Raw genomic sequence first — 14,964 nt, 5'->3', positions numbered from 1 at the left:
GAAGAAAAAACCCTGAGCGGAAGCTTTGTGGTGACTGCTTCCTTTAAATTAAAAGCAAAACAGAACTCCTAGGTGTGTTTACCGATACTAATGCTTTAGGCGCTGCTAAATCCCAAACACAGGACAAGGGGGGATCTACCAGTCACGGGGACAAGTTCTCGGAGCACGAGTGGCCTGAACTGCACGCCACGTCTCTGGCTGGAGGTCTTCCTGCAGAGTAAACGCTCTATTAATTTCCTTGTCCCGAGTGCATAATGAAAGAAAGGTGTCTTCAAAAACTAAAGGGCAAAAATCTTGCTTGCTACCAGTACCTTGAGGCATCCTGTCTACATTTTGTCATGCGTGTGCACTTTTCAGTGCTAAAATGACAAGATTTTCCAGTCAGAAACTTCCCGTAAGGCAACTGTGATGGGGGCTTGGAAGGACTTTGTGATCTGACATAGCTACAAGGCAACGGGCTCCTTTGTTTGCTGAGCCTGGTGGGAAATCTCCTACTCTGCTCACAGCTACAGATCTTGCCATATGAAAGCTCAAAAAAAGAAAAAAAGAAAACGAAAAAAAAAAAACAAAAAACAAAAAAAAAACACTCCTGTCTCCACTAAACACCCATCATGGCTGCTTGTTTTATGGTCCCTGTTTTGATATCCTCTTCATGTTGTTGCTGCTCTCGTTGCTTTTTCCTCTCCCACACATTCAAACAAACTTTCCCGTCTAAGCCACAGCATGTAGATCAACGTTCTCTCTTTTCAATGTCATGAATCGTGAGTTACCACTGACTTTCATCACCTCCCATGTAGATGGCAGAACAAGTGTTTGGAAATGTTTGGTTCAAGCAAAGCAGAAGGCACAGAAAACATTTCCCGACTGAGAGGAATTAAGCTGCTCTTCCAAAAGCTCTGAAATGCACTTGATTTTTCCCTTTGGTTGGAGATCAGCAGTGTGAAAACCGTGCCGTCTTCGTACCTTCTTGGTCTTCCTGCTCTCCCCCCTTCACTGAGAAGGAACTCGAGAGAAGTTTATGCACCGGCCCTGAGGAAAGAAACAAACCCTTATTGAAATATTAAAGCAATTATGGAAAAGCATGAGAACATCTAGTTTTCCTACCATGATATAATAAATGAATATTCAAGGAAAGGACAGTGTTAAGATGAAACATGATGTCATGAATTTTTTTTTCCCTTGGGTCAAAGCATAATGGTTCAATCACATCTTTTCCATAGTGAGCTCGCCTGTGCGAAGGTACGGTAAATCAGTGTGGAGAAAACGTTATGCAAATAGAATTTTGTTACTCTTATCTAAAATACAGCATTACTATCACAGCAATGAAAATATCAAAGCCACCCTACACATGCTTTTTTCTGCCATGAACTACAATGAAAGTATTCTCTTATGCAATCTGGTGCTTTTAAAATGTGTACTTGAGGAGTTCATTTAAGAAGTAGTAAGAGACTGAGGCTCAAGAATCCTGAGAAAGGCAAGAGATGCCATCTCTCAGTGATTTGATTTTAGAAAAGGTTTTTGCAAGATCATTTCCATGGTTGTCGACCATTTCTCGCAATTGCACAGCAACCAAGACCTGTTCTTTTCAAACGGCGATGATTTATTTGCAGTGCACATTTCCCAAGAGGATTTGCCATTCCAGTTCCTTAACATTTCAGGGAAGCCTGTGTGGATACATTGCTCCACATGTGATTGTAAATAACCCGAGAATTATTTGCAAACAAAGTTTCCAATGAGTGAGGAAGGATCCCCCTCCTTTCAACTGCTTGGCATGATATTGCTGCTCTACGGTCCCACCTGAATCATGCCCAGACGCCTCAACTGGCCGCAAGCTAGCATCCTGCTTCCTAGTGTAGGGTCAAGACTATCACCCTACTGACGTTTTTCTACTTCTTATAGTGGCTACTCTCAAATCACTTCAGATTTTAGAGCTTTTCTTTCTTTCCCTCTAAATGTGAGTAAGTTTGTTTTAAATATCCAAAGTGTGGTAAAATTCAAAAGGAACAAAAAAATATTGTTGAGAAGAAAGCTTGAAACATAAAAGCAGAATTTTTGTCCATTTTCCTTTCAAAAAGGACTGCTCAATAAATTTAGAAATTTCAGAAACTAATGAAGAAGCAAAAGCATAGAAGCAAAATACAGCTAGGAGTTTTCATTAGCTTTTGCTAAAAGGCAAAAACGCTCATCAAATTATCTGTCTTCTAAATAATTTGGGAGGCACCGTTACTACTATAATGGCCAATTTTGTTACTTACTTTGTACCTAACGTCTACAGGTAATACCAGTGCAAAAGAAAGTGGAGAAAAAAAGCAGACAGAAGATCAAATTAAAATGAGGTCACATTGCTTGGTGACAACAATGGTCAGGGGTAATGTACTCAGACTGCATTTCTGATTACCTAGAACCCGCAAACAAGATTTTTAGAATGAATATGAAGTGAAGAGTTGCTCTTCTCCAGATTAGCCAAGGGAAGTAAGTATGTCCCCCAAACAGAAGAATATATTAAAAATATTATTTTCATGATGTATCCCTTTCTAAATAGTTTTTCAAGGGGGACAGGTAAGAAAATGACATCATATATAAATATCTGAGAAAAAAACACAGAGCTTCTAAACCACAATAGTGTACATACACAGTGAGAAATAGATTTGAACTATGCATATTGAACAGTGATGAACATTTAAAAGATTGTCTTCTGGCAGTTTTTCAGGTCCAAACAAATAGATGAGAAACGATATTATGACATCAAAGATGTAAATTAATGACATCTTTTCTTGTGTGTTTATGGACCAAAAAAAAAAAAGTTTTCTCTGTTCTGTATAATTTTAAAAAGAATTTACCTTGAATCCCTACTTTTACTTGCATTTCATCTCTTATTAACTGAATATAGATATACGGATCCTTCTCTGATCACTTCTGTTCTATATACCAGATTAATCTTAGAATGTGATGATTAGTAAATGAAAAATTTACGTGAAGCAACTCGATAGTTTAAAAAGTAAGATTCATAGTCTACCTGGATTCTCAAAAATCTCTCTTCAACTCCTAAATTATTCCAGACCTAAATTATTTCCTATTTCCTCTGATGCAGTTTAATTAAAGACATAGAAACTGGAGTGAAGAAAATCGTATTGATTTTGACTCTCAGGTCCTTACTATAATAGCTCTTCCCAAGCTTGGGAATAAATATCAATCATCAGTTGCCAAACGTCTATTGATTTCAGTACCAAAAATACCCCATTTAATGCAATATACACTCACACGTTTTAACACACACCCACTAATAACAACGACCAAATGGTTTGCTCCCATTCTGACCAGGGACTCAAGCGATTTTTCACTGTTATCAATGGCTGTGAATGCCTGGGTGTAATTTTATTTTACAGAAATATAAAGCTGGTAACTTGGGGGAGGTCTGGGTAAGAGTCACAGTCAAGCATCCCCCAGTTCTCTCAGTCATGGGGCTCCTTCTCCCAAACATCTCTTTGCATCTCCACTACAGCCATACCACATGGTACCGTAATTGTTTGCTTGAGTATCTAAAAGTGGTTAAATCTGAGGGCTGTAAAGCCTGAGCATGTACCCCAGCTCTGACGTTTATTAACTGTACGTCCATGGGCGACTTATTTAACTACTGTGTGCCTCAGTTTCTTTAACAGTAAAATAAAGATTAGAAATTGGACCTAGTCTTAGGGTCGTTGTAAAGATTAAATTTGTTAATATAGTTAAAGCACTGGAAACAGTGCCTGGCATAGAGTAAACTCTCAATAAAAAGTAGGTACTGCTGTTTTCCATCTCTCCTCTACAACGTAATTGTACAATGTTTAACGTAAAGCAGATTCAATAAAGACTCGCTGAAAAACAAATGAATGGAGGGATGACAAATGAAGGAACACCTAACCACACAGACTTCCACTGGTGGTGGAGCCAGACCTCAAAAACGGGAAGACAGAGTTCAGTATGAATTTGAGAGAGAAAAAGAGGATTACCAAGGCGAAAGCTGTGGTCCTTCAAATACACCCAACACTGTCTTACAAAACACGTTAGTGCTAATGCTAATTATGTTTAAGGTCATGGATCTCTGGCCTGCCATTTATGTCACAGCAAGAAGTCTATGCCATGACACTGCAGAGCCATTTTTATTTGCAGAAAATGGGATATGACAAGGCTTAAAGGTCTGTCATAGCTTCATGCTTGTAATGCCTACGCTCTATGTGATCAAGGTAACAAGCAAAGCAATATAAAATAGCTTAAACATACGACTCATCAAAGAATAGTACAGAATGAAAAGCAGTACTAATGTTTACTTGTCTGAGAATATTTCATTTTTATAACAAATAACAAAATGCTGTAAATAAGTTAACTAAACGGTGTAATAAAAAACTAAAGTAACCCAAATATATAAAAATATCTATATAGGCATATATATTTATAATTTTAATACTTTATTCTCTATATAGAAGTTAATACTATCAGGTGACTGGACTAGATAGTTTCTAAAATAAACCACTCTAAAATTTTAATACACTAAAATAGAAGAACACAAGATTTCTGTCAGCAAGAGTTAAAATGAATGTGTAATAGTATGCCTGTTTTATATTTTGCAAAATAATTTAAGGAATTTGAATTCAGGTGGCATAAAGGTTTAGGAATTAATATGACATGTAATATACTACAATTATTAATATAAAGAAATAATTTAATTTCTCTATTTTCTGAATTTTTAATTCAATACTTTTTCTATATAATTTTCTTGACTTACGCTCACGCTGTAATCATGCATCGAAATCATGGGTAAAATCTAAATACACTGCCATTGTGATGTCTGAGGCAGCACTCATACCACCTACTCAGTTAGGCAATCAGTACGGCCAATTTGAATTTGGTATCATGCCTTATAAATTACTGAGTCATAAACCTTAATAATAAAAACATTTAGTCAATATAAATTTGAATTAAATTAGCATCTTAAGACTGCTATAGTTCAAAAGTGAACCAGGAGGACATTCCATTTTTTTCCTTGGGACTATAACGCTCCTTGCATATAATAAAATCATTATTAAATTTACATATTTTGTATGACATAAGAGATTATAAGTAGAATTTCTTAAATATTTAAAGACATTAAGGTTAGGCAGAAAAAAACAGAATTTTACTGCTGACTTTAGGTTACACTAAATACATTTAGAGGACATTATTTAGAAATCATGATAATTCAGATATTGGTTGACTATGTTGTAGTTGACCTTTCTCAACATATTAAAGAATCAGTTAGGCAAATTAACCCTAAACAGGATTACCATGTGTATTTTTATCAACTTAAAATATTTTAAAGCATGTAAGAAATGTATCCATATATTAACAATTTACATCATTGTATTATGATCTTGGTGTGGCAAGATTTTATTTGCCTAATAAGAATTATGGCTTAAAAGGAAGTAAACTGCCTTTTTCAAGCTATGATTTTATGCAACGTTGTATCAAGCACATTACCTAATTAGTGAGCTTTTACAGCAAGAAAAGGATTCTCATGCATTGCTAGTGGATGTGTAAACTGTCAAAAACTCTGTGGTGAGCAAAGTATATAAAAATGATTTTTAAAAGCTTATATTCTTTGCCTCAATAATTTCACTTTGGGAATCTAGCCAATAAAATAGCTAGACAGAGATTTTAAAATATTTAATTTTTGTAACAGTGAATCTTTATAACAATGAAAAATAATCTATATTTATTTCCAACCAACAATCAGAATATTTAAATGAATTGTGATTCATCTATTTAACTCATTAAAATATAAAACTTTGTAAAGATACAGGAAAATGTTAAGTAAAAACAAAAATGACAAATTTTATATATATATGATTGTTATTATGCAAGATATGCCCCAAAATAAACACTAAAAGACAATATGTCAGCATGTTGTGGGCAATGGAAGAGCATATGCTTTCTTATGTTCTATTTTATATCTTTTTTGTATATTCATATATTTGCTTTTTTAAAAAAGACACATTAGTTTTCAAAGAGTGAATTCATTCAGCAAAAAGGCAATCATTTCTAAACATCTATATTCATATGTTTTTAAAAGTCAGCCAGGAACCTTTTAACTACTCACTGCTGGGAATCACCACCAACTGGTAACTGTGCCGAAGTTGTTTAGCACTCGACGTTCCCACAGGTTAACTCATTTGCTCATCTCCGGACTGTATGTTACAATTAATATCCTGGTGTGTCATCTGAATGCTGTTCTACTCAGGAGTACATGCACATGGTGGATGAAGATGATTTATTACTAAATCTTATAATTTTATGATCTACAGTCAGCATTTTCATTTTTATGGTACACAGTTCCAAGAGTTTCAACGAAATGCCTGTTCAAGCATTTGGCAGGTCACAACCGGGTAATGTTTAAAAACTGTGTTTGTGGCCGGGCGCGGTGGCTCACGCCTGTAATCCTAGCACTCTGGGAGGCCGAGGTGGGCGGATCGTTTGAGCTCAGGAGTTCGAGACCAGCCTGAGCAAGAGCGAGACCCCATCTCTACTAAAAATAGAAAGAAATTATCTGGACAGCTAAAAATATATAGAGAAAAAATTAGCCAGGCATGGTGGTGCATGCCTGTAGTCCCAGCTACTCAGGAGGCTGAGACAGGAGGATCGCTTGAGCTCAGGAGTTTGAGGTTGCTGTGAGCTAGACTAACGCCACGGCACTCACTCCAGCCTGGGCAACAGAGTGAGACTCTGTCTCAAAAAAAAAAAAAAAAAAAACTGTGTTTGTGTGTATGTGCGTAAGTACTTGTCCAGCACACATGGACGGCCTACCTGGTGCGCTGGGCATGCTGGGACTCATTTCATTTAAATATGAATATAAGATAGGCTCCTGAATTTTCATACCACAGCGGACTCTCTAACCACATCCCCATATCTAGGGCATATAATTTCTCTGTTCAATTAACGACATACAACATCTATACTGCAGGCATTTATCAGTGATAACTTTAGAATCCTCCCCTCCCGATCAACTGACAAAACTACCTTTGAGAAGGAGGCCCTGAATGGAGTGCTAGCCACTCATGTCTCCAGGTCAGTGTGGTTTTCACACTGTGGTACACGAAGTCCTGTGCGGTCCACAAGGTGCCTCAGGGACCACGCGGCTGGGGAGGGGCAGGAGACGGAGTAAGGAGGCCCAACGGCAGCCTCTCCCACTTGATGTAACCCAAGAAGCTCCATTATCAGCTTTATTTTAAAATTCCAATGGAGTGTAAGATTGTGCTAAAAATGTGGTTTGATAACAACTATTCCAGATATTTTCATGCCTGTGTTAAATCAGATCACCAGTAATCTATACGTGTGGATTTTGTCTCTCTTCCTCTCTTTAGAAATGCCTTCATAGATCTACGTCAATAGTACGGCATTATCTCCTTAACTTTGGATCACAGGAAGAACTGTATGACTTTTGAATTTTGGAAAATTGCTATTGATGACATTGATATTAAGGAACCACTTCTCCTTGGAGTTCAGAGCTAGGAAAAAGCTTGTCACTCCTGGTAAGCTCATATGTTTCCCTTTTACTACATAATGGCAACTATATAACTCAACCTGTTTCTCTATGTGCCTTTGCTTTTAGGAAGCTCAAATTTACAGGACGTTCTAAAGGAAGTTGCTACCTTTAGCATACATTTTCTGTTATAGCTATACCTTGACTTTGGCCCATGATTACTTCTCTATTTTTATTCTTCGGAGATTTTATTGTATTTTCTTCTCTCAATACTGCTTTACAAGTAGACTGGGTATAAATAAATTTAAACTAATACAGATTTCTTAATTCTCTTCTCAGTCATAAAGAATATCCAAATTCATCTTAATGTCTAAAACAAATTATTGCCTACACCTTTACCTTATGGAAAAATATTGTATCATATCTACTTCCCTTTTATGTTGCTTTTTCTTATTCTGGTAGGGCTTAATGAAGTCTTCTATAGACAGCTGATACCAAATGATGATCAATTTGAACTTACGAACTAAGTTAACAAAGATAATTAATATGAACCTGAAATTGATCCATGCAAGCATGTTGAAACTAAACTATTCTTCACGTAATCCCCAAAGTTCTTCTAAAAGAATAAATCCTGAGTCAAAGACTGAAAATTTAACTTCATTTTCTTTGTCTGCTAGGCAAAAGTAAGAACAATGTGATTCTTTATAAACTAGAACTGTATTAAAATTCCCAGTTCATCTCTTAGAGCAGAGCTGTGTGTGGAAGCTTCAGTCCATTCCTTCTTATAATTTTCTTCAGGATAAGAAAAAATATATAATGGACCAAGGATGCATCACAAACAAAACTGTGGTCCTTACAAAGGCTAAACTCAAAATCAGAATCTGTCAGCTTTAACTTCATTTCAGTGATTTTTCAGGAAATAATTAGTATCTATGAGAGGGAGATGTTTATTGACATTTTCCCAGAAATCACTGTTGGCAATATCCTCTCTTGCCATAATAAGCAGGAAGGGGAAGGAGATGCCCCAAAGAAAAATGTCTGATACTACATCACTAACCTGCAGTTAACTATGCAAAGAAATGAAAACAAGACAAGAACGGACATATTTGCTGTTGGTAAGTATATCAACCCCGACTCTGTTGCAATATTGAAAAACTGACTTCACCCTCTCATTTTCACCGTGGCCAGTAACAGCACATTACCCAGAGGAAGTGCCATCTCTCCCATACCTTGAGCATTAAAATTCCACTGGCATTAACACTTGTGAGCTCCTTTACTAGCTATCTGAGCTGGATGTATTTCACTGCTATAACTGTTAAAGTATTATGCTCACCTCGTAAATATCCATTGACAAGCCGAAGCAAACAACTGCACTTTAGTTTAGACTTTTCAAACACAGATAGCTGATTTATTTATAAATCACTTCTAAAAAGAGATTACTAAACCTTCATGTTCTGTGCAACAGTAAAGAGTGTTTCAGATTTTAAATTGTATACAAAGCACTAATATGCATAGACACAGAGACAAATCAAGAGGTCGAGGAAACCACTAATAGAAGGAGATTGCGAATACAATACGTTTTTTGAGTGCAGATTTTCTGTAGCAAATGGAGGTATAAGACTGAAGAAAAGACACATATTATCATCCTTCTCTCTCTCTTTCTCCATATATATGTGCTATCCTTTGCTCTGAATAAAATTGCAAGATTTTGAGCTGAAATATAAATTCCACATACTCTTTTCTAATGGAAGCTCAACCTACAAATGTCCCATTTTACAGTAGCGACCACACACCATATGGATAGTGGGCAGGTGTCATGAAGGGAAGTCCTGAGTTTGCTTGAAAAATTTATCTTCAAATTTTTTTTTTAGTCTTTTCATTCTGTGATGACACCAGCAAAATTTTAGTGACTATAGACATACTATTATTAATATTTATTTTGGAAATTAATACTTCTTGAAATTCAGGCATTTAGTTGCCAGTTAATGATACACCTAAAACCACTCTTCATAATAATAAGATATGAAACTGATCCTTCAAAGTTATCAGTTGTATATAAAGACACACACATATTTGTAGATATAGAAACAATTTTAACAGTTCTCTAAAAATCCTTGCTGGCAATGCCTTCTCTTGGGCTTCATAATTCATAATGGTAGATGCCCAAAAGACAGACAGATACAGACATAATCAGAACACAGTTCTCTATATCCTTTTAGTTGCTTAACATTGACTTTGTTAGATAAAAAATAGATTATATAGAAATGATTTTCCTCTTTCTAATCTCAATTGAATACAGATTATGTGTTAGATCTTAAACCATATAGTATTTCTATAAAAAAATACTTATGAATATAACTTTAAAGCAATAGAAAACCAAAAAAAATAATTTATAATTTATGCACATTTTAACATTACTGTTAACAAAAGACTGAAAACAACCCAAATGTCCAGCAGTAAGAAACAAGATGAATAAACTAGGATATAGATAGAAAATCAGATGCTATAAATAATATACAGCTGTTAGAAAGAATGAAGACAATTTCCATACATCATTGTGGAATGATGGCCAGGATTTATTAAGGGGAAAAAAAAAAAAAACAAGGTGCATACAGTATACACACTATAACATCTTTTCTACTACAAAGAAGGAAAACACACTGCCATTAATATTTGCTTATATTTTTAAAGAGAAAGGAAAAAATTATTTTTAAAAAATTGGTTATTAATAGGAAGAGGAAGGGCAGAGTGGAATGGATAAGAATGTCAATAAATGAGATAACTTTCAATGTTTCTTGTTATATGTTATTAAATGAAATGATATAAGTGTTTGACATTTGGAAAAAAGGTTACATAATAAAAAGAAATCCCTACATACTAAAACATCCTTCACTGAGCGCAAGGCAGAAGCCTGCCAAAAGTATAAGACATGGCAGGAAAGCTGCTGTGGAGAGAGATTTTGCCACAGTGCATGAGGTTTTCCTTGAGGGCAAAAAAGTAGTTGACTAAAGTCTGGAAGAAAGGCAGGAAGGTAGAGAAGTATTTCCTTTGCCAGAGGCACATGGGATCTTCCCCAAGAGAAAAGCAGCAGCCCACTGAAAATGTGGGACATGGCAAAAGGAATGAGAAAAAAATAGCCCTGAGGGACCCAGGGATCTTCCCCATGACAAGCAGCAGTCTGCTGAAACCTGGAGGCAGGAGAACTGAGAAAGATCCCTCTGGGGCTCACGGCACCCTTTCAGAATGCAAGCCATTGGGCCAGTCCCAGGCTGCAGGCAGGAAGTCAGTATAGAAACAGGTTCTCAAGGGTATAGAAAGTTGGCTGGAGAGGGGGATTGTGGCAGTTAGACAGCAAAAAGGTTTCCCTGCAACTCAATAAGCTTGCAGCTGGATGGTAAAGGAAAGGGGGGTGGTGGGGAGAACGAGAAAGTGAGTGTGAGAAAGCAAGAACGGGCATGCTATGCTGAAAGGAAATCCTTGTTCCTGCCCTAAAAATTACTGAAGGCAGCAGTGAACTAAAAACAATTGAGACAAAACCCAGATCCAGCTCAACTACGGATTAGCAACATGACAGAGGAAATGGTATATATATTTTTCTAGGGGTAAATATTATCTTGGCCAATTTTTCATTTTAATTCACAATGTCTAACATAAAATCACAAATTATGGTACACACAAAGATGCAGAAAAATATGATCCATGATCAATGGAAAACACAGTCAATATTAGCAAATGTATGGATGCCCTAGCTATTATAGCTAATACGTAAGTACTTAAAATAGATATGATAAAAATATTAAAAGATCTAGCAAGAAAGGTGGATAACATGCATAAAAGATAGTGGGAATTTCAGCAGAAATGTGGACACTATAAGTAAAAACGAAATGTCAAAGCTAAAGAGGAAAAATGCAATATAGAAATAAAGAATGTAATTGACTCATGTAAAAGTAGACTGGACACAGCACAAGAAAGATTTGCTGAACTTGAAGATAGGAAAATAGAAATTGTTCAAATTGAAAAACAAAGAAAAAATAATTAGAGAGAATCTGAGCCCTATGGGACAGTATCTAACAGTTTGTGATGTAATTAGTGTCCCATAACGAGAGGAGTAAAAATGGGGCAAAATACTTGAAAAATAGATGCTGAGAACGTCCTAGAATTGATGGAAGACTTAAACTTACAGATCAAAAAACTTCAGTGAACTCCAACCAGAATAAATACATAGAAAACCAGAGAACATAGACTAAAACTTATGAAAACCAAAGAATATCATAATGGCATAATTCCCTGATTACCCCTCCTTCCCCAATAAGTTATAGAGAAGGAATGGCAATAAGCATGACAGCTGACTTTTTATCAGAAACAATGGAAGACACAAGACTATGGAACTCTATAAAATAATAAATGGGAAAAAAAAATGTATCAGCTAGGATTTCCATATCCAGAAGAAATACACTTCAAAAAGTAGACAAAGACATTTTTACACAAAATCTGAGATTATTTATCTGCAATAGACTTTAACAAGTGCTACATGTTCTTGAGACAAAGAAAAAGACACTAGATGAAAGCTCAGATCTGCAGAAATAGAGAAACCAAACAGTAAATATGTGACTGAATAAACAAAAAACATAAATACATACATGAAATAAAATTTTTTGATTTAAAGAAAAAATATTATTAAATTAATAACATATGTCAAAGTAAAATATAAGAAAATAAGAGCACCTACAGAAGGAAGATTAAAAATGGAAATTAAACCACTATATAATATTATTTGATGGTAGATTGTGAAAATTTAAAGCATATTGTTATTTCTAGAGTAACTACTGAAAAATAACATAGAGATCTAGCTAAAATGATAAGAGAGGAGATAGAATGGACAACAAAAAACAATACTATATTAACCCAAAAGAGGGAAGAAAAGGAGTAACAGAAGAACAAAGAACGGTATCGCAAATAGAAATCAAATACAGCAAACTTAAGAACTGGAAACAAACTTAAATACATAAACTGAGTAGAAGACCACATACAGAAAAGAACTATTTCAAGTGACTTAACACAGTATTTTGTCTGTATATAAACAATGGAATATGAACTAAGGATAAATAGAACAGCAAAGAAATGTTTTATTTCATTCATCAGTCTTAATTTTACTAATATTATTTTATTACTAATTTCTAGCTATATATAAAATAGGCTAGGGCAATTAAGTAAGTACATTATTATTGTTAAGACCAAGAATTTTCATTCTAGAGAAAAGAGATACAAGTATAAATTCAAAGACATTCAGTAAAATCCTTTATTGGTAAATTAAAATTGCAAATACATTATGAACTCATTTTTTTTCAAAGCTCCTGTACTTCCTAGCTCTGACTGCCAAAAAGGCCTGGAAGCAATGACAACTCAGTAGTAATTAGCATCCTTAGTAACAAAAATGTGTTCTCTAAATAGCATTATCTATTAAAAAAGAATCTAAGGCTCAGTGGAGTTGAATGGTTGATTCCAACTTGGGGATAGAAAATATAAAAGATGAGTCTGGTATACATTGTGCCAAAATGAAAGGTATTAATCATAGACTAATGGGTCCATGCCAAAAATATATAGCAATCAATATGATGGACCTGGCTTTTACTACCTGCCTTCTCCAATCTATCTTCGCATCATTAATCATGGAACAACTAACTTACGTAATGTATTATAAAGTACACGGCACCACTTATGAATTTAATCCATGCCAAAATCAAAAGGTGACTCTGAATCAGAGTAAGATGGTCCAGAGTATCAGTATGTACGAGTGTATGCTGGCGATCACTGATGGAGGAGTCGTAATTTTATAAAAAGTGTGCAGGTGGCACCTGAGAAGAGATTCAAAGGAAGTCAATGAGACTGTGGCTACCTGGGGAAGAGAAATTCTGGTAGAGAAACTAACAAGTGCAAAGGCCCTGGGGTGAAGTTATTTTTGCCATATCTGTGGAAAAGTAATACACGCAGTATGGCAGGAGCAGAGAAAGAGATGAAGAAAATAGAAGATGCGCTCAGACAGGAGCCAGAGATCCTATCATGCCAAACCTTGTGGCTGTAACTATTATAAATCCTCTTTTTTTTTTTTTTTTTTTTTAAAGCAAAGTGACCAATGATACAAAGTTAACATCTGGATCCCTTCTCTTCTCTTTTACAGCAGATTGAGCTAAGATGTTAAGTGATTTACATTCCAAATTCTTAGATTCACATCAACAAAACCCAAAACAAAAAAGACTCAATAGACACTATCAAACTAAAGAACACAAACTACCAACATTGTGTCAAATAGTGGCTAATTGAAAATACAATCCGCATTTGAATTATGCATTTAAAAAAAATCCAAATCAAAGGTGCATTACATCACCACTGTTTAATCAGGTGGGAAATTGAATAAATTAGTTTGCTCGGCATGGAAGAATGCTAGCATTCAAATACTAATTTTTGCTAGAGTATTTCTAGACTTAAAATGTAAACCTCAGTTGCTAACACCACTACGCAAAAATTTTACATGCAATCCATGTATATTTTCCTAGAAAATTAGTCATTGAGATCATTCATTTGCTTTATCAAATTAATTTTGACACATTTAAAAAGAAATCCTGAATGCTTATACCTCAACACTGAAAAACATTGGTTGAGGGATTTTCCTAATGGGTATGGCCCCTAGTGATACGATGATTTATCTCTAGCTAAGTTAGCTTTCTAAGAATTAAATACTCATTTAAATAGGACCCTAACACAATGTATATTGTCCTAGTAAAAAAAATTAATAACTAAGCATGTTGATGGATTCAGCCTGCACTGGACTCAGACAGGTTTCACTAGTTCTTTCTACTTAAAAGTATCCCTGGCTCTGTGGGTCATGTGCCAGACAGCTAAATTCCCAGATAATCTGAGACTAAGAATAACTATCTAGCAGGATTTTTCAAAGAAAAACAACTACCACAAACTTCACTTTAAGTTTTTATACTTATGCCTTATGGATGGTATCAACTAAAACACTTTGTAGAAATGTACAGGTTCCACAGTTTCACTCTGAAGGGCAATTATGGACTACTTTCTGAAATATCACAAATAAAAACTTTTTATGAAAAATCTGTCTAAATCTTTAACCAGAAAAATTAGTTACTGTGATGCTATTTTCTTTCAGCACAGCAAGTATTTCGTGAACACATTCCAGATTATAGTTCTAACAGAAGACATATGTATATATTCAATTTTTGGACAACGAATTTATGTATTAGATATTTTCATCACATTTGGGAAAAACAACTTTAAACAATTGCTGAGGTCATTTTTTATATCCCAATAAAACATTGAAATTCCCAAAATCATGATTTAATTTTGAATATTTATTACAGACTAATATTTAGATGTAGGATATAAATGATGTATTTTTTATAGCACATAAGTCATGCGGATTAAAATTCTTCACATTATACTTCTACATT

The 14,964-nt window shown here is 35.0% G+C and overlaps 1 protein-coding gene across 1 annotated transcript in view; it reads right to left on the bottom strand.

Moving 5' to 3' along the window:
• Nucleotides 1-569: 569 nt before the first annotated feature.
• Nucleotides 570-14,964, bottom strand: part of ANTXR2 (ANTXR cell adhesion molecule 2) — a 117,834-nt gene continuing 103,439 nt past the window's right edge. The window contains exon 17 of the mRNA XM_069485574.1: nt 570-1,029. Coding sequence (XP_069341675.1) covers nt 991-1,029 — 39 coding nt within the window. The 3' untranslated portion in view covers nt 570-990. The remainder of the gene's footprint in view (nt 1,030-14,964) is intronic.

The sequence above is a fragment of the Eulemur rufifrons genome, chromosome 13 (genome assembly GCF_041146395.1).
Source record: "Eulemur rufifrons isolate Redbay chromosome 13, OSU_ERuf_1, whole genome shotgun sequence".
NCBI lineage: Eukaryota > Metazoa > Chordata > Mammalia > Primates > Lemuridae > Eulemur > Eulemur rufifrons.
The sequence above is the reverse complement of the archived record's forward strand: the minus strand, read 5'-3'. Positions and strand labels throughout refer to the sequence as shown.